At 41.1% G+C, this 23,921-nt stretch overlaps 1 protein-coding gene across 1 annotated transcript in view; it reads left to right on the top strand.

The window, feature by feature from the left end:
* The window catches only part of LOC116980363 (interferon-induced GTP-binding protein Mx3-like), a 445,599-nt gene extending 421,912 nt beyond the window's left edge, over positions 1-23,687 (top strand). Inside the window, exon 13 of the mRNA XM_033032520.1 lies at positions 22,408-23,687. Coding sequence (XP_032888411.1) covers positions 22,408-22,635 — 228 coding nt within the window. The 3' untranslated portion in view covers positions 22,636-23,687. The remainder of the gene's footprint in view (positions 1-22,407) is intronic.
* The last annotated feature ends 234 nt before the right edge of the window (positions 23,688-23,921 follow it).

Consider the following 23,921-nt stretch of genomic DNA (forward strand, 5'->3'; position numbering starts at 1 on the left):
CATGTCGGTTCATGATCCATATTTACCCACCAGAAATTCATATTCTTAATCTGAACAGCCCAAAAATAATATAAAAAGTTTGGAAGTGCTAATCCTCCATTTATCTTAGCTTTGCATAGATGTTTTTTATTTATTCTGTGATTTTTATAATCCCAAATAAAGCTATTGACAATATTATCAATTTTTTAAAAAAAAGTTTTCGGAAGAAAAAAAGGAATAGCCTGAAACAAATATAACAACTGCGGTAGAAATACCATCTTTATGGCACTTATTCTACCAATCATGGATATAGGCAGTGTTTTCCAATATAAAATATTTTTTCTAAGTTTATCTAATAGTTGAGGATAGTTGGATTTTATTAATGAGTTATGAGTTTTAGTTACGTTAATCCCTAAATATTTAAGTTTGTCTGTAACTACTTTTAATGGGTATTGTTGTAATGTATTAAGATTTATTCCTGTTATTGGCATAATCTCGCTTTTATCCCAATTAATCCTATACCCAGAAAATGCACCAAACTTAGTTATAATGTTTAGCAGGTTGGGAATACTAATTTCCGGTTTTGTAATATAAATCAAAACATCATCTGCATATAAAGAAATTTTATTAATTGTTGTATCAGTATTATAGCCATATATTTCAGGTTCAGATCTAATTTTTTCCGCCAATGGTTCTATCACCAATGCGAACAATAAGGGTGATAACGGACATCCCTGTCTGCATCCCCTAGAGAGTTTGAATTTGGCTGATAAAATTTGGTTAGTCAAAATTCTTGCCATAGGATTCGAGTATAAAATTCTTACCCATTTACAAAATCTATCCCCCAATTGAAACTTTTCCATTATATTAAATAAATACATCCATTCCACCTGATCAAACGCTTTTTCTGCATCTAGTGATATAACCGCTAGTTCCGTATCTCGTATTCTTTTTGAATATATAATATTAAACAAACGTCTGAGATTATGGGATGAGTAACGTTTTGGGATAAAACCTGTTTGATCATAATGTATTAATTTAGAGATCACTAAACTTAATCTCCTAGATAAGACCTTAGTTAATATTTTTTGGTCTGTATTTAAAAGGGCAATCGCTCTATATGATCCAGGATCTTCCAAATCCTTATCTACTTTAGGGATGAGTGTAATTGTGGATTCATTTAAAGATTCTGGTAATTTTCCTTGGTCATATGCATATCTATACATTATTTGTAATCTTGGGGAAATCAGATCTTGAAATTTTTTATAAAATTCTGCACTCAGGCCATCTGGGCCCGCTGCTTTTCCGTTCTTTAGCGAACTAATTGATTCTATAATATCTTTTACTGTTATTTCAGCATTTAACAATTCTCTACCTTCCTGATCTAAGCTATTGATTTGACATTCTTGTAAAAATATTTCCATACTATCTGTTTGTCCTGTTAGTTTTGACGAATAAAGATTTTTATAATATTGTAAAAATCTATCATTAATATCTTTTGGAGTAATTAATATATTTCCATACTCAGATCTAATTCCGTGTATCATCTTCTCATCTTCTAATTTTCTAAGCTGTCGTGCTAGTAATTTTTGTGGCTTATCTCCAAATTCAAAATACACTTGCTTAGTTTGTTGAAAAAGTTTAATCACTTGATTAGAATATATTTTATTTAATCTATATTTTACTGATGCAATTTTATTACTTAACTCTTTGGAAGGCTGTTTTATATTTTCATTATCTAGACGTTTTATCTCATTTTCTAAATTTTGTTCTATTTTTCGATTTTCTTTATTGAGATGTGCTTGTGCGGATATTATTGCGCCACGCATGAATGCCTTAAATGTGTCCCAAAATAGTGATGGAGAAGTTTCAGGATTATCATTAGTTTCAAAAAATAATTTAATCTGATCCATCACATATTTACAACAGTCATTGTCCTTTAATATCTGAGGGTTAAATCTCCAGGTAGTAGTTTTATTAGATATATCTTTTAATTTTATCTTAAATGTTAATGGCGCATGATCCGAGATGATAATATTATGATATTTTGCATCATACGTAAAAGGAAGTAATTTAGAATCTATTAAAAAATAATCTATCCTCGAATAGGTTCCATGTACGGGCGAGAAAAAAGAATATTCTCGTCCGGATGGATTATCTAACCTCCAGATGTCTTTAATATTAGATGTATTGATAAAAGCATTTATGAATTTACTTGATTTCGAGGCAGCTTTCCTTTTTGCGGATGATCTATCTAGATAATTATCTAAAGTACAATTTAAATCACCTCCAATTATTAAATTGTGTTGAGTGGATATAGGAATATTATTAAATATTTTCTTAAAAAATAATGGATTATCAAAATTAGGGGCATATATATTCATTAAAATTACCTTTTTTGAATATAATTCCCCTGTAATTATTACATATCTGCCTTCTTTATCCTCTATAATAGAACTTTGTATGAAAGGTATACCTTTGCGAATAATTATTGCAACTCCTCTAGATTTATGAATAAATGTAGAATGATACACCTTAGAAATCCATTTAGCTGTTAATCTATGTTGAGCATCTTTTTTAAGATGAGTCTCTTGAAGGAAAATGACATCTGTCTTCAATCTGTTCAACTGAGCTAACACCTTTCCCCTTTTAATTGGTTCATTAATTCCTTTTACATTCCAACTGCAGAAGGTTACTCCATCACCCCCAGTCTTCACCTTTATATCATGCATTTTACTATTAGGGCGGCTTTTTTTGGAGTAGCCTTCTTGACTCACCCAGCTCCCCGTTGCACCCGGACATCAATCCAATGAGAATTTCTTTCCACCTTAATCCACATCTATGTCTTCTTAAACTAAATACACAATATCCTTCACATCTACATTCAAATAATATATAATATAAGATCAATAAAAAACAAAAACAATAAGAAATATCAATAATAAAAAAAAAGTAAAGGGTGTTAATAGGGTGCTCAGAAAAAAAAGAAACTACACTTGTATAGTGTGTAGTATGTGAAGGTGAAAGCCACACTAACGTGGCCATTAATCTAAAGACTTCCGTTTTTTTAATAAAAAAAAGATGTTGATTATACCAGCTCCTATCTCAAATGCTATATATATTGGGGTGGGGTACTAACTTTATATACTTAGTACTTAGTAATTATTTCTATTATTCATATTACTATTTGCTAATTACTAATATCAATTGTATTTAATACTATAATATGTAATACTATTATCATGGAATAATTAAATATTTTCTAATAATTAATACAGAACTACTACTAAATGCCCATTATTCCACTTCCTTCTAAGTGAGTATTTCATAACCACAGGTCGATGATAAAAGTTCAGTCCTCTCCTTCTCCCTCGGGTTCTTCCTCCGCATCTTCTCTCTCTTCATCTTCTGGCTTCTGCTGTATGCCTCGGGCGAATTTCAATGCTTCAGTATGCTTAACGAAACGATATTCCTTGTCATCATAAGTTACTCTCAGTATTGCTGGGTACATCAAGCCATATCTCAGATTCTTAGTATTCTGTACATTCCTCAGGATACCTTTTGTTTCTTTAAATAGTGCTCTTTTCTTGGCCACTTCTGCTGGGAAGTCTCTAAAAATACTGATGTTGTCTCCCTCGTATTTCAGGTTTCTCTTTTTTATTATTATCTTCATCATGTCTTCGAAGACATGGTCAAAGGCCACTTTTACAATCATTTGTCTGGGCGATGAACCTATCCCAGGGGCCCGTCTTAGAGCCCTATGTGCACGGCTCAACAGGGGTTCATGATCCAAATTCAAAATATCCATTAAAAGTTTTGCAACAGATTTTCGAGGATCTTGACTCCCCTCACGACCTTCGCTCAGACCAACTATACGCAAATTTTTACGGCGTTGGCGTCCCTCCAGATCAATACATTTCTCGTTTGTTTTATGTAATAATTCTAAGAGGCGTTTGTTCTCGGCACGGAGTTTTTCGGTCTCCTTAGTATTCACTTCAGCAATTTTAGTTAGCTCTTTAATTGCTTCGCCTTGTTGGTCTAGCGAAATTATAGTAGGATCTATCTTGTCATCCAGCTTTCTTTCCATCCCAGCAGCTATTTCCTTTACATCCTCAATTTGAGTTTGTAACTCGGCATTAGCCTTTTCCTTCCACTCATCCATCATACTTTTTACCGTCGTTATAACTTGTTTTATTAAGTCTTCTTTATCTTCTTTATTTTTCTCGTGAGACACCAGCATATCCGCTTTTAAACTTTTTATCTCCTCCATATACTCCTTCCTCTGCTTCTTTATCTCCTCCATATACTCCTTCCTCTGCTTCTTTATCTCACCTAGAATGGTAGTCTTAAGTTCCTCCATTTCAGCTTTCCTCTGTGAGACATCTTCTTGAGAAGCAGCAGTTGCACCCGAGCTGAGGCCAGTTTCCTTTCTCGTAGCTTTTTTTCCAGCGGTGGGGGTGGGGGAGCGCTGGGTCATAATTTCTTCTTAAATCGCGCGCCTGATGACGTCACGCACCTTTTAAACGCTGCCGGAGCCGTTCGCAATCGATCTCCTGTGGTAAGTGCGTTTGTTTGACCCTTTTACCCCCGTTTTAAATGCAGTTTTTTTCGGAGCTGTAATGGCACGATTCCACTCACATCGTGGCGCCATCCAATATAAAACATTACATAGACTATATTATTCAAAAACTAAAATAAATAAACTTTTCCCCAATGTCTCACCCATTTGTGATAAATGTCAGTCACAAGAAGCTAACATAGCGCACTCTTGTTTTTTGTATAAAAATTCTGGAACGAAATATTTGAAATCTTCACAAAATTATTTAAAATAAAACTGGTACCAAAAGCAGAATGGATCATTTTTGGAATATCGGAAGGTAACCCCGAATTAAATATGTTTCAAAAGAACTTACTTAATTATGGGCTAATAATGGGAAAAAAGCTTATACAGGTGCACAACCTTTTATCCGAAAGCCTTGGGACCAGACACTTTTCGTAATTCGGAATTTGTCGGTCTTCGGAATGGATTTTTTTTAGCGTAGATTTTAATGGCTGGCTCAGTGGTAGAGTGCTCGGCTCATATCCGCAAGGTCGCGAGTTTGCGCCTTGATCCCGGCAGTTCCTCGGTCGCGAGTTTGAGTCTTCAATGTATTTTTTTCTTGCAGAATAAATGTCTGTATGAAATGCAGTGTGTTGAATGAATTCCTGAATTTGTAAATGTGACCGCAGCATTGAATCACCTCTCGCACTCATGTCACCCTAGCGGGGCTTCATGCCCTTAGGCGGCCTAAGGCGACATTTTCACACTCTTATATCCGTGTGCAGCAGAGGCGACGTGCGTTTGGCGCCAAACGTGAGCTTTGGTGAGCAGACGACATCCTGGAAAAAATGTCCGGTTTCTTCCAGGTAGGCGATATACCATCCCGGGCAATATACCCTCCACTTCTCTTTTATGAAGGGGATTTAGTTCCCCTTTCTTCCAGGACCGACCGGAGGTTCCGCTGTCACCTCTGCGGGCCGCCCTCGGCGAACGCTCACTCAACTTTGTCTTGGGATTCCTACTCTCCCGCGCAATGTATCCTCACCTTCTCTTTTATGAATGGGGATTTAGTTCCCCTTTCTTCGAGGACCGACCGGAGGTTCCGCTGTCACCTCTGCGGGCCGCCCTCGGTGAACGTCCTGTCTCCCTGTCCCTGGGATAGCAGGGGGCGATCAAACAGCACAATACCCCCCTCCCCCTCCAACTCCAGAGGAATCCGCTCCCCGATGGGCCGCTACGGCGACAAGTGGCAGTTCGCCCACAGCCCGAGCTGCGCGACCCCAAGAACAAGACGTACCTTGCACACCATCAGCTTCTCCCCATACGGGGAGCGTGTTCCTCTGGAGTTGGAGCGGGGCTGGGCTGGAGTTGCTGATCTGAGATCTCTGTGCTTGCAGTGGGCCTGGGGGTCGCTGTCCCGATGAGGGGGCGCAGCTCGGGCTGTGGGCGAACTCCCACTTGTCACTGTAGCGGTCCATCGGGGAGCGGCTTCTGGTGGTCCTGATGTCTCCGGCCAGTTTGCAGTTTTCCTCTGGAGTTGGAACGGGGCTGGGCTGCTGCTGGCTGTGGGTCTCTGGGATCTCCGTGCTTGCAGTGGGCCTGGGGGTCGGTGTCCCGTTGGTCCTGACGTCTCCGGTGATTGGCACTGACCTGCTAGCATCGCCGACATGAAGACAGTGCATAGCCCCCGCGGTGGTGCAATGGGCGGGGAGCTGGAGAGGGGAGGGAAGGGGTCACACACATGGCCGGGAAGCAGAGGGGTGTAGGTGGGGTGAAACTGAAGGCAGCAACAATCTGCTGCTGCTGCCTGCCCGCTGAGTTAAAAAGTTCCCACGCAAGACTCACGATACACTGTGTATCGTGAGTCTACCGTGGGAACTTTTTAAACTCAGCGGGCAGGCAGCAGCATATTGTCAATTATTAACCCTCCCGCGCAATATACCCTCACCTTCTCTTTTATGAATGGGGATTTAGTTCCCCTTTCTTCGAGGACCGACCGGAGGTTCCGCTGTCACCTCTGCGGGCCGCCCTCGGTGAACGTTTTCAAGGACCTTTCTTCAAGGACCGAAAAAATGTCCGCTATTCGGAGGTTTTCGTTATTTGGATCTTCGGATAAAAGGTTGTGTACCTGTACTCAAATTTTGGAAAAATGCTCCAATACCAACAATAAAAATGTGGATTTCAAACATGTTCGAAACACTACACTTGGAAGAGATGAGACTCATCCTAGCAGGCAAAGCAGATCACTTCCAAAAGACGTGGTCTGCATTTACGGAACTATTACAAGCATAAGGTGCAATAGTAAGTTAAAATATAAAGGGTACCAGGATCTGGTAAAGGGGGGTATAAAATAAATTTTTAATAAAAACACGGTTGGTATATCCTTTTTTGCGGAGTTTTGTGTTACAATAGAGCGATTGTTTTTCCTTTCCTCTTTTTTTCTTTTCTTTCTAGGGTCTTATTTCCTTTCTTTACTTCCTTCTCTAATTCATTCCCTAAGGGGCTCTCTTCTCCCAACACTCTCCTGCACCTTCATGATTCTTGCTTACTTTCCTTACTTCTTTTATTTCTATCTTTTTTAAAGCTCAAAAAATGAAGTGGTACAACATAATGTAATAAGATATATGTGATGTGTATTAATGTAAGTTACTGTACTGCCAATAAAAAAAATTAATTAAATTAAATTTTAAAAAAAGAAGAAAAAAAAAAGGATGTTTTGGCACTAATGGGTAATGCACACTTCGAAATAAACTGTATTCGTAAAAGTGCTATAAGACCTAACATACATCCTAAGTTTGCAGGGCTCTGTAAACCATCAAATATACAATTGCCGAACTTACTCTTTGGAGAAGATCTAGCCAAAAGGGTGAAAGTCCTGAATGGAGAAGCATAAACCGTGGGGATGATTAAACCACCGATGTTTGGCAGATCAGTTCGAAGGCAATATTCATACCATAGAAACATAGAAACATAGAAAGTAGGTGCGAGAGTAGACCACCAGGTCCGTCGAGCCCGCACCGCCATTCGCTCATGGCTGAACACTAAACAGACACACTTACCCACAAACAGTAGACACAAGACACAGAACACAAGACACTACCCTCCCCTTTATACCGCTATCACCCCTCTCCACCCCAAGAACCTCGTGATCTCCTGGGGGAGGCAAAAAAACGGATAAAAACCCAGGTCCAATTCGGGAAAAAAATCCGGGAAATTCCTCTCCGACCCCAATCCAGGCGATCGACACTTGTCCAGGAGATCACTCAGGTCTTACTATACTAACCATACCTAGGTCCATATCCCTGCCCTCTCCCCGTAGCCCCTTATCCCCTTGGCAGCTAAAAAAACATCTATTTTAGACTTAAATATATTTAACGTTTCTGCTTCCACTGCTCCCTGGGGCAGTGAATTCCATAAATTAACCACCCTCCGGGTGAAGAAGTTCTTCCTCATCTCAGTTTTAAAAGAGCCCCCCCTTATTCTGCAACTATGTCCCCTAGTTCTAGTTTCCCCGATCATTGGGAACATCCTCGGTGCATCCACCCGATCAAGGCCCCTCACGATCTTATATGTTTCAATGAGATCGCCTCTCATTCTTCTAAACTCCAAAGAGTAGAGTTCCAGCCTACTTAACCTTTCCTCATATGTCAATCCCCTCATTGCAGGAATTAATCTTGTAAACCTTCGCTGCACTGCCTCCAGGGCTAGTACATCCTTTCTTAAGTATGGACCCCAGAACTGTACACAGTATTCCAAATGTGGTCTCACTAATACTGTGTACAGCTGCAGCAAGACCTCCGTGTTTTTATACTCAATCCCCCTAGCAATAAAGGCCAAAACTCCATTGGCCTTCCTGATTGCTTGCTGCACCTGCATACTAACTTTTAGTGATTCATGTACTAATAACCGAAGGGGGGCTGGAGCTGGTGAAGGAACAAGTCGTTCGTACCCGTATACGCGTTATTGGCGCACTGCTCCAGGACGTGGAGGACATGGCATTCCTACTAGGGGCAAGGTACAACATGTGACACCAGCAAACCCTGAGGTAGGTGGGTCTGGTTCTGAAAGAAGCATATTAGATGTTTCACATTTGCAAATTGGGGGAAGGTTACAATTCTTCCTAAAAGAATGGTGGAAAATAACATCTGATGCATTTATACAGTGCAGTATTATGGGGTTCAGAATTGAATTCTACCCACCTTTGAATCCTCCTACTCAACATGTTCCAAAGCGAATGCATGTTTTCTCTAAAGAAGAAAATAGAAACATTCAAGCAGAACTTGTCATATTAAATAGGAAACGGGTTGTTGAAAAAAACAGTTTATCAAAACCACCAATTTATATCTAATATTTATTCTAGAGCAAAAAAGGATGGTGGTTGTAGAATCATCCTTGATCTAACAAGTCTTAACCCTTTTGTGCAGCATAAACATTTCAAAATGGAGACATTTACTAATGCTATGCAGCTAATTTCAAGAGAGTGCTATATGGCCAACATAGATCTGCAAGATGCATATTACTCTGTGGCTGTGCATGGTAATGACCAAAGATATTTGAAATTTAACTGGATGAATCAATGATGGCAGTTCAAAGCATTGCCTAATGATTTAACCTCAGCCCCTAGACTGTTTACAAAATTCTTAAAACCAGTCCTAGCATTGCTAAGAGCCCAGGGCCATTTGGTAATGGCTTATTTGGATGATATTTTAATTGTGGGTGATACTGCAGCTACAACAGAAGCATCAGTATCAGAAGTCAAGCTCACATTTCAAAGGCTGGGTTTATTAATACATCCAGATAAATCTAGATTGTCTCCAAACAAAACAATTGATTAATTGGGGTTCACTATTAATTCAGAACACATGAAAGTTACTTTACCCAAGGACAAAAAGCTGCAGTTAATTGAGGGTTGTAACAAACTCATTACAAAGCATCAACCATCAATAAGCCAAGTGACAAGCTTACTTGGCAAACTTATCGCTTCATTTCCAGTTCAGTCCACTGCATTATCAGCAACTGCAGTGAGCAAAGGTACAAGCATTAAAAAGCCATTCGGGGCATTTTGATAGGTTCATGGGTTTAAAGCTTATTGCTCTAATGTGCAAAATCTGCATGTGCAGGTTCAGATTGACAACACTATGGCAGTGGCACATGTCAATCATATGGGTGGAATCAAGTCAGAAGCCTGTGACAGATTGGCAAACGTTATCTGGCACTGGTGTATTATTCGAAACATTTGGCTTTCGGCGATTTACCTACCAGGTAAATTCAATATATTTGCAGACACCACGAAAATTTAATGATAATACAGAATGGATGTTAAATTGTGACATTTTTTATAACATTGTTAAAAAATCTGGAAGGCCAGAAATTGACTTGTTTAGACTGAACCAACAATTGCCTCAATATGTTTCATGGGAACCAGATCCAGGCCAGGTGCAACAGTGGTGGATGCATTCTTGCTAAATTGGAGAGGAATGTTTTTTATATGCATTTCCTCCCTTTTGTCTTATTAGTAGGTGTCTACAAAAGATCAAGCAGGATGATGCTTCAGGATTGTTGGTGGTCCTAGATTGGCCTACACAACCATCGTACCCACTAGTGCTAAAAATGGTCACAGAACCTCTTATGCATATTCCAAGACAAGAAAACTTACTTGTGCACCCTGTAACTGGTGATTTTCATCCTTTACATGATCGTATTGATTTGTTGATTTGCAGATTCTAAAAAGGCCATATCTAAGAAGAGGACTATCAGATCGCACTATGGATGTAATTGCAGGAGCCTGGAGGGATAGTACCCAGAAGCAGCACATTTCTTACATTAAGAAATGGGAGGTGTTTTGCTCAAGACAGAATATTTCATACCACACTGCAGACATCTCAGATGTTTTAGAATTTCTGTCAACACTACATTTTGATGTAAATTTAAGTTATAGTGCGATCAATACTGCAAGGAGTGCCCTCTCTGCATATTTATTGAGAGCATCAGAACAACAGGTTCTAGGATCACACCCCTGGGTCTGTAGGTACATGAAGGGAATCTTCAATGCCAAACCTCCTAGATCCAGATATACAGAAATCTGGAATGTGAGGGATGTGCTCATGTTACTTCGGGAATGGAGTCCCATTTCAAATTTGTCTTTAGACAAAATTACCATGAAGGTAGTCATGCTAATGGCATTAGTTTCAGCACAAAGAGTACAGACATTACATAAATTACATATAGACAGAATGGGAATGACAACAGAGGCAATTACATTCTATGTCTATGGTTTACTCAAACAGAACAGACCAGAAGTCACGGGGTGTAAATTGGTCTTTGCAGCATATCCTACGGATCCAAGACTATGCGTAGTGGCACATTTGAAATGTTACATTGAGGCCACCAAGGACTTAAGAGGTGCAGAATCAGCATTGTTTATCAGCCATAAAAAAACACATAAGAAAGTGTCAGTACAGTCTATCTCCAGGTGGCTGAAGCAGATGCTGTTGGATGCAGGGATTAATACTGACAAATTTAAATCTCATTCCACCAGGGCCGCGGCAACATCGGCGGCCAAGGATTTGGACGTTCCAATAGATCGGCGGCCGCAGGATGGGCAAGTGAACGGATGTTTCACAAGTAATACCATAAAGAGATTGTAAGATTAAACAAGAACTTACCAGTTTGAAGTTTGATCTTTATTTTATGAGGATTTACGTCGAGGGACTACGTGAAGAAGGCCGTCCAGGCGCATGCGCATCAAATTTCAAAGCTGCGGTGTGAAATCACAGATGATATACTCCGAAGCATAATAGTAAGCTACGTGATACAAACTTAACTTACCTTTGATCTTATTTGGGTGGGAGCGGAGGGCACGTAGTCCCGCGACGTAACTCCTCATTAAATAAAGATCAAACTTCAAACTGGTAAGTTCTCGTTTAATCTTACTATTTTACTTCGGAGTCACGCGAGTGACTACGTGAAGATTTTAAAGCTTCTGTGATTTCAGGCCATAGATTGGGTTCCGGCGTATCACTGCATTTTGCTTGACTTTATGAGTGAAAAACAGTCAATAACATGCAAACCATCATACTTGTTTAATTAATTAATGGTTTATTTTATGGTAAAACATTATGTGCCCAATTTTAATCTCTAGAGACATTTAATACTGAATTCAAAACAGTACCACCAAATACACCAGGATCTGCAATTTCTTTGTGATAACACTTGTGCAACATCCTTCCATTTTCCCAACCTGCGGCCGCAAGGATATGGTCTATTGGAACGTCCAAATCATTGGCCGCCAATGTTGCCGCCGCCCTGGTGGAATGAGATTTAAATTTGTCAGTATAACCATATAACAATTACAGCACGGAAACAGGCCATCTCGGCCCTTCTAGTCCGTGCCGAACACGTATTCTCCCCTAGTCCCATCTACCTGCACGCAGACCATAACCCTCCATTCCTTTCCCGTCCATATAACTATCCAATTTATTTTTAAATGATAAAATCGAACCTGCCTCCACCACCTTCACTGGAAGCTCATTCCACACAGCTGCCACTCTCTGAGTAAAGATGTTCCCCCTCATGTTACCTCTAAACTTCTGTTCCTTAATTCTCAAGTCATGTCCTCTTGTTTGAATCTTCCCTACTTTCAGTGGGAAAAGCTTATCCACGTCAACTCTGTCTATCCCTCTCATCATTTTAAAGACCTCTATCAAGTCCCCCCTTAACTTTCTGCGCTCCAAAGAATAAAGACCTAACTTGTTCAACCTTTCTCTGTAACTTAGTTGCTGAAACCCAGGCAACATTCTAGTAAATCTCCTCTGTACACTCTCTATACTGTTGACATCCTTCCTATAATTAGGCGACCAAAATTGTACACCATACTCCAGAATTGGCCTCCCCAAGCCTTGTACAATTTTAACATTACATCCCAACTTTTATACTCAATGCTCTGATTTATAAAGGCCAGCACACCAAAAGCTTTCTTTACCACCCTATCTACATGAGATTCCACCTTCAGGGGACTGTGCACAATTATTCCCAGATCCCTCTGTTCAACTGCATTCTTCAATTCCCTACCATTTACCATGTAAGTCCTATTTTGATTTGTCCTGCCAAGATGTAGCACCTCACACTTATCAGCATTAAACTCCATCTGCCATCTTTCAACCCACTCTTCCAACTGGCATAAATCTCTCTGTATACTTTCAAAATCTACTTCATTATCCACAACACCACCTATCTTAGTATCATCTGCATACTTACTAATCCAATTTACCACATCATCATCCAGATCATTGATGTACATGACAAGCAACAGTGGACACAACACAGATCCCTGTGGCACCCCACTAGTCACTGGCCTCCAACCTGACAAACAGCCATCCACCATTACTCTCTGGCATTTCCCATTCAGCCACTGTTGAATCCATCTTGTTACTCCACCATTAATACCCAACAATTGAACCTTCTTAACCAACCTTCCATGAGGAACCTTGTCAAAGGCCTTACTGAAGTCCATATATACAACATCCACTGCTTTACCCTCATCAATTTCCCGAGTAACCTCTTCAAAAAATTCAAGAAGATTAGTCAATCATGACCTTCCAGGCACAAATCCATGTTGACTGTTCCTAATCAGGCCCTGTTTATCCAGATGTTAAAATATATTATCTCTAAGTATCCTTTCCATTAATTTGCCCACCACTGACGTCAAACTAACAGGTCTATAATTGCTAGGTTTACTCTTAGAACTCTTTTTAAACAATGGAACAACATGCGCAGTACGCCAATCCTCTGGCAGTATTCCCGTTTCTAATGACATTTGAAATATTTCTGTCATAGCCTCTGCTATTTCTATACTAACTTCCCTCAATGTCCTAGGGAATATCCTGTCCGGACCTGGAGACTTATCCACTTTTATATTTCTCAAAAGTGTCAGTACTTCCTCATCTTTGAATCTCATAGTTTCCATAGCTACTCTACTTGTTTCCCTTACCTCACATAATTCAATATCCTTCTCCTTGGTGAATACCGAAGAAAAGAAATTGTTCAATATCTCCCCCATCTTTTTTGGCTCTGCAGATAGCTGTCCACTCTGACTCTCTAATGGACCAATTTTATCCCTCGTTATCCTTTTGCTATTAATATAGCTGTAGAAGCCCTTTGGATTTACTTTCACCTTACTTGCCAAAGCAACCTCATATCTTCTTTTAGCTTTTCTAATTTCTTTCTTAAGATTCTTTTTACATTCTTTATACTCCTCAAGCACCTCATTTACTCCATGCTGCCTATAATTATTGTAGATCTCTCTCTTTTTCCGAACCAAGTGTCCAATTTCCCTTGAAAACCATGGCTCTTTCCAATTTTTACTATTTCCTTTCAACCGAACAGGGACATAAAGATTCTGTACTCTTAAAATTTCACCTTTAAATGTTCTCCATTTCCCTTCCACATCTTTCCCATAAAACAAAATGTCCCAATTCACTCCTTTTAAATCCTTTTGCATCTCCTCAAAGTTAGCCTTTCTCCAATCAAAAATCTCATCCCTAGGTCCAGTTCTGACCCTCTCCATAATTATATTGAGACTAATGGTATTGTGATCACTGAACCTGAACTGTTCCCCAACGCATACCTCTGCCACCTGACCTGTCTCATTTCCTAACAGGAGGTCCAACAATCTGGAACCTGCACATCCAACACCGCCCCTTCTCTAGTAGGTACCTCTATGTATTGCTGCAAAAAACTATCCTGCACACATTTTACAAACTCCAAACCATCCAGCCCATTTACACAATGTGTTTCCCAGTCTATGTGTGGAAAATTGAAATCTCCCACAATCACTACCTTGTGCTTACTACTAATATCTGCGATCTCCTTACATATTTGCTCTTCCAATTCTCGCTCCCCATTTGGCGGTCTATAATACACCCCTATAAGTGTTGCTACCCCTTTCCCATTTTTCAGTTCCACCCAAATAGCTTCCCTAGACGAGCTCTCTAAACTATGTGCACTTGAATGGTGCACTGACTGGCTGACATTTTACAATTTCGTTGTACATGGTTCATGTTACAATGACAATAAAGAAACTATTCTATTCTATCCTTCCAAAGCACTGCTGTAATATCTTCCCGGACAAGCAATGCAACGCCTCCACCTCTTGCCCATTCCAATTCTATCACACCTGAAGCAACAAAATCCTGGAATATTTAGTTTCCAATCACAGCCCTCCTGCAACCATGTTTCACTGATCGCCACAATATCATACTTCCAGGTGTCAATCCAGGCTCTAAGTTCATCCACCTTTCTTACAATGCTCCTAGCATTAAAATATACACATTTACGAAACCCACCCTCTCTTATTCTGTTTATTGTCTTTTTCTTCTTTCTCCCCAACATTTTGGGTCAGAGTACTACCCTTCTCTGCCTCCTGCCTCACACACTGACTGCTAGCTTTCCCTATTTGAATCCCTCCCCCCAACCGTTCTAGTTTAAAGTCTCCCCAGTAGCCTTTGCAAATCTCCCCACCAGGATATTGGTCCCCCTCGAGTTCAAGTGCAGCCCATCCTTTCTGTACAGGTCGCACCTTCCGCAAAAGAGGTCCCAATGATCCAGAAACTTAAATCCATACCCTCTGCACCAGTCCCTCGACCACGCATTTATCCTCCACCTCGCTCCATTCCTACTCTCACTGTCGCGTGGCACAGGCAGTAATCCTGAGATTGTTACCTTTGCAGTCCTTCTCCTTAACTCTCTTCCTAACTCCCTAAATTCTCCTTTCAGTACCTCTTCTCTTTTTCTACCTATGTCGTTGGTACCTATATGTACCACAACCTCAGGCTCCTCTCCCTCCCATTTCAGGATATCTTGGACACGTTCAGACACATCCCTGACCCTGGCACCAGGGAGGCAAACTACCATCCGGGTCTCCTGACTGCGTCCACAGAATCGCCTATCCGACCCCCTGACTATAGAGTCCCCTATTACTATTGTTCTCCTCTTCTTTTCCTTACTCTTCTGAGCAACAGGACCGGTCTTTGTGCCAGAGGCCCGGCCGCTGTCGCTACCCCCAGGTAGGCTGTTCCCCCAACCGTACTTAAACATGAGTACTTATTTTCAAGGTGTACCGCCACTGGGGTACTCACCAGTCCCTGCCTCTGCCCATTGCCCTTCCTAACTGTGACCCAGTTGTCTGCCTCCCGTGGTCTTGGAGTGACCACCTCTCTGTAACTCCTTTCTATGACCTCCTCGCTCTCCCTGACCAGACAGAGGTCATCGAGCTGCTGCTCCAAGTTCCTAACATGGTCCCTTAGGAGCCCCATCTCGATCCACCTGGCACAGATGTGGACGTCTGGAGGGCACTCAGACTCCATGATCTCCCACATCTGACATCCCAAACAGTAAACTGCCGTGGCCCTCATTCCCCCCTTATCCTGAATACAATACAAAGCCTTACCCGAGATACAAGCCAATCAGCTGCTTCCTCTAGTCTGTTCGACCAATCAGCGGCTTCCTCAAGCCCACTTAATTTGAAGTGTGCTTTTGAGAATGGAACGTTGCAGATTTTGGCTCCTCCCTCACCAACGGCTCCTGGGCCTCTGCTGAAACAAGCCCCACGCTGGGTTTTTGAACTCACCGCTCGGACGTCGCTCCTCCTTCACCAACGGCTCCTGAACCTGAGTCCTGGGCCTGAGTATCAATTCCTGCATCCAATAGCACCTTCTTCAGCCATCTTGAAATTGTTTGTATTGTCACTTTTTTGTGTGGCTTTATGGCTGATGAATAATCCAGATTCTACACCTTTAAGATGTTTGGTAGTCTCAATGTAGTATTTTAAATATGTAACTACACAAAGTCTTTGATCTGCAGGTTATACTGAAAATCAATTTACATCCCGAGACTCCTGGGCTGCTCTGTTTTAGCAGGTCATAGACATAGAATGTAATTTCCTCTGTTTTCATTCCCATTCTGTCTATTCTTAACTTCTGTAATGTTTGTATTCTTTGAGCTGATACTAAAGCCATTAACATGACGACTTTCATCATAATTATGTCTAACGACAAATTTGAGATGGGATCCCAATCCCTAAGTAGTGATAGTACATCCCTCATATTCCAGATTTCCGTATATCTTGGTCTGGGAGGTTTAGCATAAAGATGCCCTTCATGTATCTACAAATCAAAGGGAGTGATCCTAGAACTTGATGTTACAATACAATACAATTATACAATTAAATTTATTTGTCATTTGGACCCCTTGAGGTCCAAACGAAATGTCGTTTCTGCAGCCATACATTACAAAACAAAAAAGACCCGAGACACAACACAGTTTACACAAACATCCATCACATCGCTGTGATGGAAGGTAAAAAAAACTTCTCTCCACTGCACTCTCCCCCCCGATGTCAGAGTCAAAGTCAAAGCCCCCGGCGGGCGATGTTAAATGTCCCGCAGCCATTAAAAGCCACGCCGGGTGATGCAAGGCCACGCACCGGGTCTTGCTGTTGGAGCCCCCTGCGGGCTCCTGGTGTTAGAGCCCCGGCGGGCGCCCACAAAATCCCGCGGCCATTCCAAGCCGCGCGGGGCGATGGTGCAAGGCCCCGCCCAGGCACTCTTCAACCCCGCAACTCGGGCGGGAGAAGTCGCCGTTGCGGAAGCCCCGAAAAGCGGTCTCCCAGCAGGGACCCGCGGGCTCCCGGCGCCGCTGTCCGCCAAACCCGCAGTTGCAGCCTCCGAATCTCCGGGTGTCGGGTCACAGCAGCGTCCGCCACAGCTCCACCCGCTCTGGACTCAGCCAGCCCCGTGACGGTGAGTAGCCGGCAGCTCCACAACTGGAGCCCCAGGTCATTCCTGTTGGAGGCCGCTCCACGTTGCAGCCCCAACGACAACGGAGACCCGACAAAGAAAAGGTCGGGTCTCCCGTGCAGGGGAAAGATTTTAAAGTTACCCCCTCCCCCCCACACACATACCCCGACAAAAAAAAATAACAAAAACTACATAAAAACAAGACAAAAAATAATAAAAACACAGACGGACTGCAGAGGCCGCTGCTGACGAGAGTCGCGCCACCCACCGGTATCGATACTTATCGAGACCGATGGTCTCGATAAGTATGCCGACAAAGCATTCCTTGCTGTGTTGATCGCACTATAGCTTAAATTATCATCAAAATGTAATTTTGACAAATTTCTACAACATCTGAAGCGTCTGCAGTGTGGTAAGAAATATTTTGTGTTGAGGAAACTGTTCCCATTTCTTAATGTAAGAAATGTACTGCTTCTAGGTACTTTTTAGAATCTGCAAATCAATAAATCAATATGATCATGTAAAGGATGAAATTCACCAGTAACAGGGTGCACAAATAGGTTTTCTTGTCGAAAAGACATCCATAATGGGTTCAGTCACCATTTTTAACCCTAATGGATACCATGTTTGTGTGGGCCAATCTGGAACCTGCAGCATAATCTTGTTTGATCTTCTGTAGACCTATTGATCAGACAAAAGGGAGGAAATGCATACAAACATTCCACCCCAATTTAACGTAAACTCATCTACCCCCTGGTGTTTCTCAAATTTATTCACAATTTTGTGGAAAATGTCACGATTTAACATCCATTCTGTGTTGTCATTGAAATTTCTTGACCTAGTATCTGCAATTATGTTGAATTTACCTGGTAGGTAAATTGCAGAAAGCCAAATATCTTTCTCAATGCACCAGTGCCTAATCATGTTTGCCAATCTGTCACATGCTTCTGACTTGATTCCACCCATGTGATTGACATGTGCCACTGCCGTAGTGTTGTCAATCTGAACCTGTATATGCAAATTTTGTACCTTTCGGCAAAGGGCTTCCAACCCATGCAATACACTTAGTAATTAAAGATAATTAATGCCATGTGTCTCGAGCAAAGGTTCTACCTCTGCATTCCATCTACCTCCACAGCTTGAGATGGCATCCGCAGCTCCCCATCCCAGTGCACTTGCATCTGTTTGTAAAATGGTAGCTGGTGATTCAATCAAAATGCTCCTGTAAGCGTAATCCACATTTTTAATCCACAATTTTATATCCTCAATTGCTGTGTTACTTGGTTGCATTGATTCATCGAAATGTCCAGCATGTCTTTCCAATACTGATATATATGCTTACTGCAGCTGCTGATAATGCAGTGGTCCAAACTGAACAGGTGGAAATGAAGCAATTAACTTGCCAATTAAACTTGCGACTTGGCTGATTGATGGCTGTTTGCCTGCAATTAGCTCCTTACAACCCTTAATCACTTGCTCACTGTCTTGTGTTCTGAATTAATAGTGAACCCCAAGTAATCAATTATTATATTGTGTGTCAGTCTAGATATCTCAGTGAATCACAAAGCCCAGTTATTGAAATGTAAGTTTAACTTTTAAAACTGAGGCTTGTTGCCATGTCTTCAGTGTCTCCCACAATAACATGTCATCCAAATAAGCCATTATCAAATGGCCTTGAGCTCTGAACAATGCTAAGATTGTTTACAAAACTGCTGAAACCAATGTAGGAGCTGAAGTTAAACCATTAAGCAATGCTTTGAACTGCCACCATTGACTCATCCAGACAAATTTGACATATCTACGATCTTTAACATGCACGGCCACAGAGTAATATGCATCTTGGAGATGTATGCTTGCCATATAGCATTCTGTTGAAATTAACTGCAACGCATTAGTAAAATCTCCATTTTGAAATGTTTATACTGTACAAAAGGTTTGGGATTTGTAAGGTCCAAAATGATCCTACTACCCCCATCCTTTTCTGGTCCAGAGAAAATACTAGATATAAACTGATGGTTTTTATAAATTGTTTTCTCTATTACCCTTTTTTTACTCAAAATATCAATTTCTATTTTTCTAATTATTCTAATCCCTTGTTTAGAGAAAACTGAATACTTTTTTGGAATATGTTGAGTAGGGGATTTACTGCACAGTATATATGCATCAGATGTTATTAGCTTCCATTCTTTTAAAAAGAATTGTAACCTACCCCCAACTTATAAGTAGGACACATCTGATCTGTTTCTTTCAGAACCAGGACCACCTACCTCAGGGTTTACCAGTGTCACTTTTTGTACCTTGCCCCTTGTGGGAATACCATGTTCTCCACGTCCTGGGGTTGTATTCAGTTCCCCTTCGGTATAGATATTGCCTTCTAGCTGTGCTGCCAAACATCAGTGGCTTCATCATCCCGATGGTTATTGATTCTTCGTTGAGAACCTTCAGTTTTTTGGCAAGCACCACTCCAAAGAGTAAGTGTGGCAATTGTATATTAGATGGTTTAGAAAACCCTGCAAACTTAGGATGTATGTTAGGTCTTATCACAGATTTACTCCAAAATGTGCATTACACATCATTCCCATCACATCCTGTTGTGACGTTGTCACATTTCCTTCTTCCAGGTCTCTGGCAAATGCCGTAATGCTTGACCCCATTAATTTTAATACCCGCTGTAGTCTCATTTCTTGAGCTCTTACTGCAGTGCCCATATAATTCCACACTTCTTTATTAACAGCTGGAACTCTTAACCGAGCGCAGTTCTGCGGGATTTTATATTTGTTCACAATTTCATCCATCATTGGTCTTCCAAATGATGGGAAAGCAGGTAATTTATACTCTCTGCTATCTCCTCTGATGGAGGTTGTCCCTTGTTTCTGGGACTAGAGAACTTTTGGGCCAGCTCTGGCACTTTTCTTTTTTGCATTGGCTCTGGTCCTCAACTTATTCGTTATCAGGATATTCTGGATATTCCTCCTCATAATGGATTTCACCTGGATTTTCATATCAGGTATACATGCGATGGCTCTATGATAGGCCTACACTTTTTTGTCCCTCTTTGGGGTACATCAAGCTCTTCCATTGAGCTGTATATTGGCAGCCCACTTTTGAGTGCTGCTCCATATTCTGGGTCTCCTGTAGACCAACGTCTGTATTATCTTTCAGACATTTCTGGTGCTGCCTCCGTGTCAGGCCAGCCCTTTTTTCCTCTTTGAGGTACATCAAGATCTTTCATTGAGCTGTATATTGGCAGCCCACTTTTGGGAGCTGCTCCATATTCTGGGTCTCCTGTAGACCAACGCCTGTATTGTCTTTCAGACATTTCTGGTGCTGCCTCCGTGTCAGGTCAGCCCATATATTCATTTTTATCATCAGGCATTTCGGTCGCTGGCTCAAATCTGGGCCAACGTTTCCCAGAACCTCTTCTGGGTGTTCCATGCGGTTGCTCTTTAAGCCCGCATTTTATTTTTTATACTCCTTCTGGAGTTTGTTTTACCCATGAGGAATTCCAGTTTATAAACTCTATAGTTCAGAGTCCTCCGAGTCTTCCAGGCCTATTATTTCTTTATGGCCTTGCTCCCTATGGGAGTTTCAACGGGACTTTTTTCTCCCCCGTGTAAAATAGTTATTTCTTTACAATCGACTTTTTAGTCGGGCGCCCGCTACTCTCAGACACTTTGTCTTATTGAGTGCTTACTGCGGTGCGCTTACTATTCTTCCTCCCACCTTTCTCCATACATAAGACTTGCCTGTGTCTCTGCACGCAGTCTCCACGGAGAAAAGCAGCCTGAATTGAAAGTAAAATACTTACGTTCAGGTTTTCTTTCACTCACCGCTTGGAGGTCTGTCCTCCTACCGCGGTCGCAGACGCGCGTGCACCTGGACGGCCTTCTTCACGTAGTCACTCACGTGACTCCGAAGTTAAATTACAGACCCTGCTGTATTTGGTGGTGCTGTTTTGGATTCAGTATTAAATGTTCCCCGGTGATAAAAAAAGGGGACAAAAATGTTTTTGTTATGATAAATAAAAACCAGTAACTGATTACATTAATGTTATGGTTGTATATTATTGATTGTTTTCACTCATTTAGAGACAATCAATGCAGTGAGACCCCTGGATTGAATCTACGGCATGAAATCACAGAAGCATTAAGATCTTCACGTAGTCACTCACGTGACTCTGAAGTAAAATAGTAAGATTAAATGAGAACTTACCAGTTTGAAGTTTGATCTTTATTTTATGAGGAGTTACGTTGAGGGACTACGTGCCCTCCACTCCCACCCTCATAAAGATCAACTGTAAGTTATGTTTGTCTCACGTAGCTTACTATTATGCTTCGGTAATTATCATTGTGATTTCACACCGCTGCTTTGAAGATTGACGCGTGTGCGCCTGGGCGGGGTCTTCTTCACGCAGTCCCTCAACGTAACTCCTCATAAAATAAAGATTAAACTTCAAACTGGTAAGTTCTCGTTTAATCTTACTATTCATTGCTATAGAAGGCTGGATAGATAGATTCTTGATTAGTAGAGGTGTCAGGGGTGATGGGGAGAAGGGAGGAGAGTGGGGTTAGGGAGGGGGGGGGGGGGATAGATCAACCTTGAATCACTGAGACACGGTGGCGCAGCAACAGAATTGCTGCCTGACAGCGCCTAATATCCGGGTTCGATCCTGCCCAAGGGTGCTGTCTATGTGGAGTTTGTACCTGCCTGGGTTTTCTCCGAAATCTTCGGTTTCCTCCCGCACTCTGAAGATATACGGGTTTGTAGGTTAATTGGCTTGGTATGAATATTAAATTGTCCCTAGTGTTTGTAGGGTAGTGTTAATATCCAGGGATCACTGGTCGGTGCAGACTGAGGGGATCATAAGGGGTGTTACCTTGCTGTATCACTAAACTAAAATATAAGACTGGAGTAAATGCTGGTAAATGGGGTTGGTATGGATGGGTACTTACTAGATGGTTGGCAAGAACATGGTAGAGTGATGGGCAGATTCAACAATGGGCTAAGAGGATTAAATAGATTTAATTAAAGCACACAGGGAAGTTTTGCTTCCTGTTTCATTATCTTCCTTTATTTTCTGTTCTCGACTCCTAGGTTGTCTCTCATCGACTGGCTAACCAGATCCCCATGGTCATACGCTGCTACATTTTAGACGAATTTGCTGACAACCTCCGGACAGAGATGCTTCAACTCACCCATCACAAGGATCGCATCAATGATTATCTAATGGAAGATGAAGACACACAGAGGAAGAGAGATGACCTCAATCGCAAAATAGACCGATTGACAAAAGCCAAGAAGACATTGCTTGAATTTGGTTAAATAAGCGTTGAACGAAGGTCACTGAATACTGTGAAGATATGATTATATTTTGTTTGCTAATTTTTATATTTCTTGTTAACTTCTGCTCTTGAAGGGATTGAATCCTTACTACAGTTTAGTCTCCGAGTTCACAATCATTCTTTGATACCAGCGACCTTTATTCCTGTTTAATTGCATGATGACAACCTATCTATGGATAGGATAGACTTAGAAGAATATGCGCCAAACCCAGGCAGGTGGAACTAGTGCAGATGGAACTTGTGGGTCAGCATGGGCAAGTTGGGTTTGTTTCCACATTCTTTGACTATTTTTGAGTTAGAGGAACTTACGGTACCTCCTCACCCAATTTCCATATTTGTTATCTTCGTCCTGGCTAATGTCCTCTTTCCAATCAAGGGATATAAGTCTGAAGAAGGGTCTCAACCCGAAACGTCGCCTATTCCTTCTCACCGTAGATACTGCCTCACCCGCTGAGTTCATCCAGCATTTTTTGTCGACAAGGGTCATACTTGCTCCCATCCCATCCTGACTGAAATTGGCTAACTCTGGAAAACATGGACTGATTTTAAATTGAAGGTAGACACAAAATGCTGGAGCAATTCAGCGGGACAGGCAGCATCTCTGGAGAAAATGAGCAGGAGACGAGACCCTTCGCCCGAGTTATCCCAGTATTTTGTGTCTTATCATTGGTGTAAATCAGCATTTGCAATTCCTTCCTACACATATTGATTTTAAATTGTCTGTATATTGAGCAGCTCGCTGTAAACTTGTTTAAGCTGTCAAGGAACCTTTAATTGTCTTTTGATGCATTTTACGTGGAATCTCTTTGTTTAATGGATTGGGTTTAGTAACAAGAGATTGTGTTTACACAAAGCTCCTGGCCCAAAACATCTTCTGCCTTTTTCCACAGATGCTGCTTGACCTGCTAAGTTCCACCTGCACTTTGTTTTTACTTAGCTAATGTTCCCCGGCAATTACATTCCGTATCATGTTTTGGATGTGAAATTGCAATTTAAAGTGTGATTAGATTTAAATTAATTCTAATCACACTTTGACATTTTTATCATGTTTTAAAACAAATTTGAATTCGACTTGAAGCAAATAGATAATCCAGTATAGCATTCACAAGGATACAGAGTTGAGTGGAATTTAGAGTTTGATACGAGTCATTTTACAATACTGGAGAGATTTTGAGGAACAAGATTATTATTCACTTTTTTTACACCAATACACTGTTCTTAACTAAACCTACCCATCATATGAAACCTTATAAATAACAGATATAA

Source organism: Amblyraja radiata, chromosome 14, assembly GCF_010909765.2.
Source record: "Amblyraja radiata isolate CabotCenter1 chromosome 14, sAmbRad1.1.pri, whole genome shotgun sequence".
NCBI lineage: Eukaryota > Metazoa > Chordata > Chondrichthyes > Rajiformes > Rajidae > Amblyraja > Amblyraja radiata.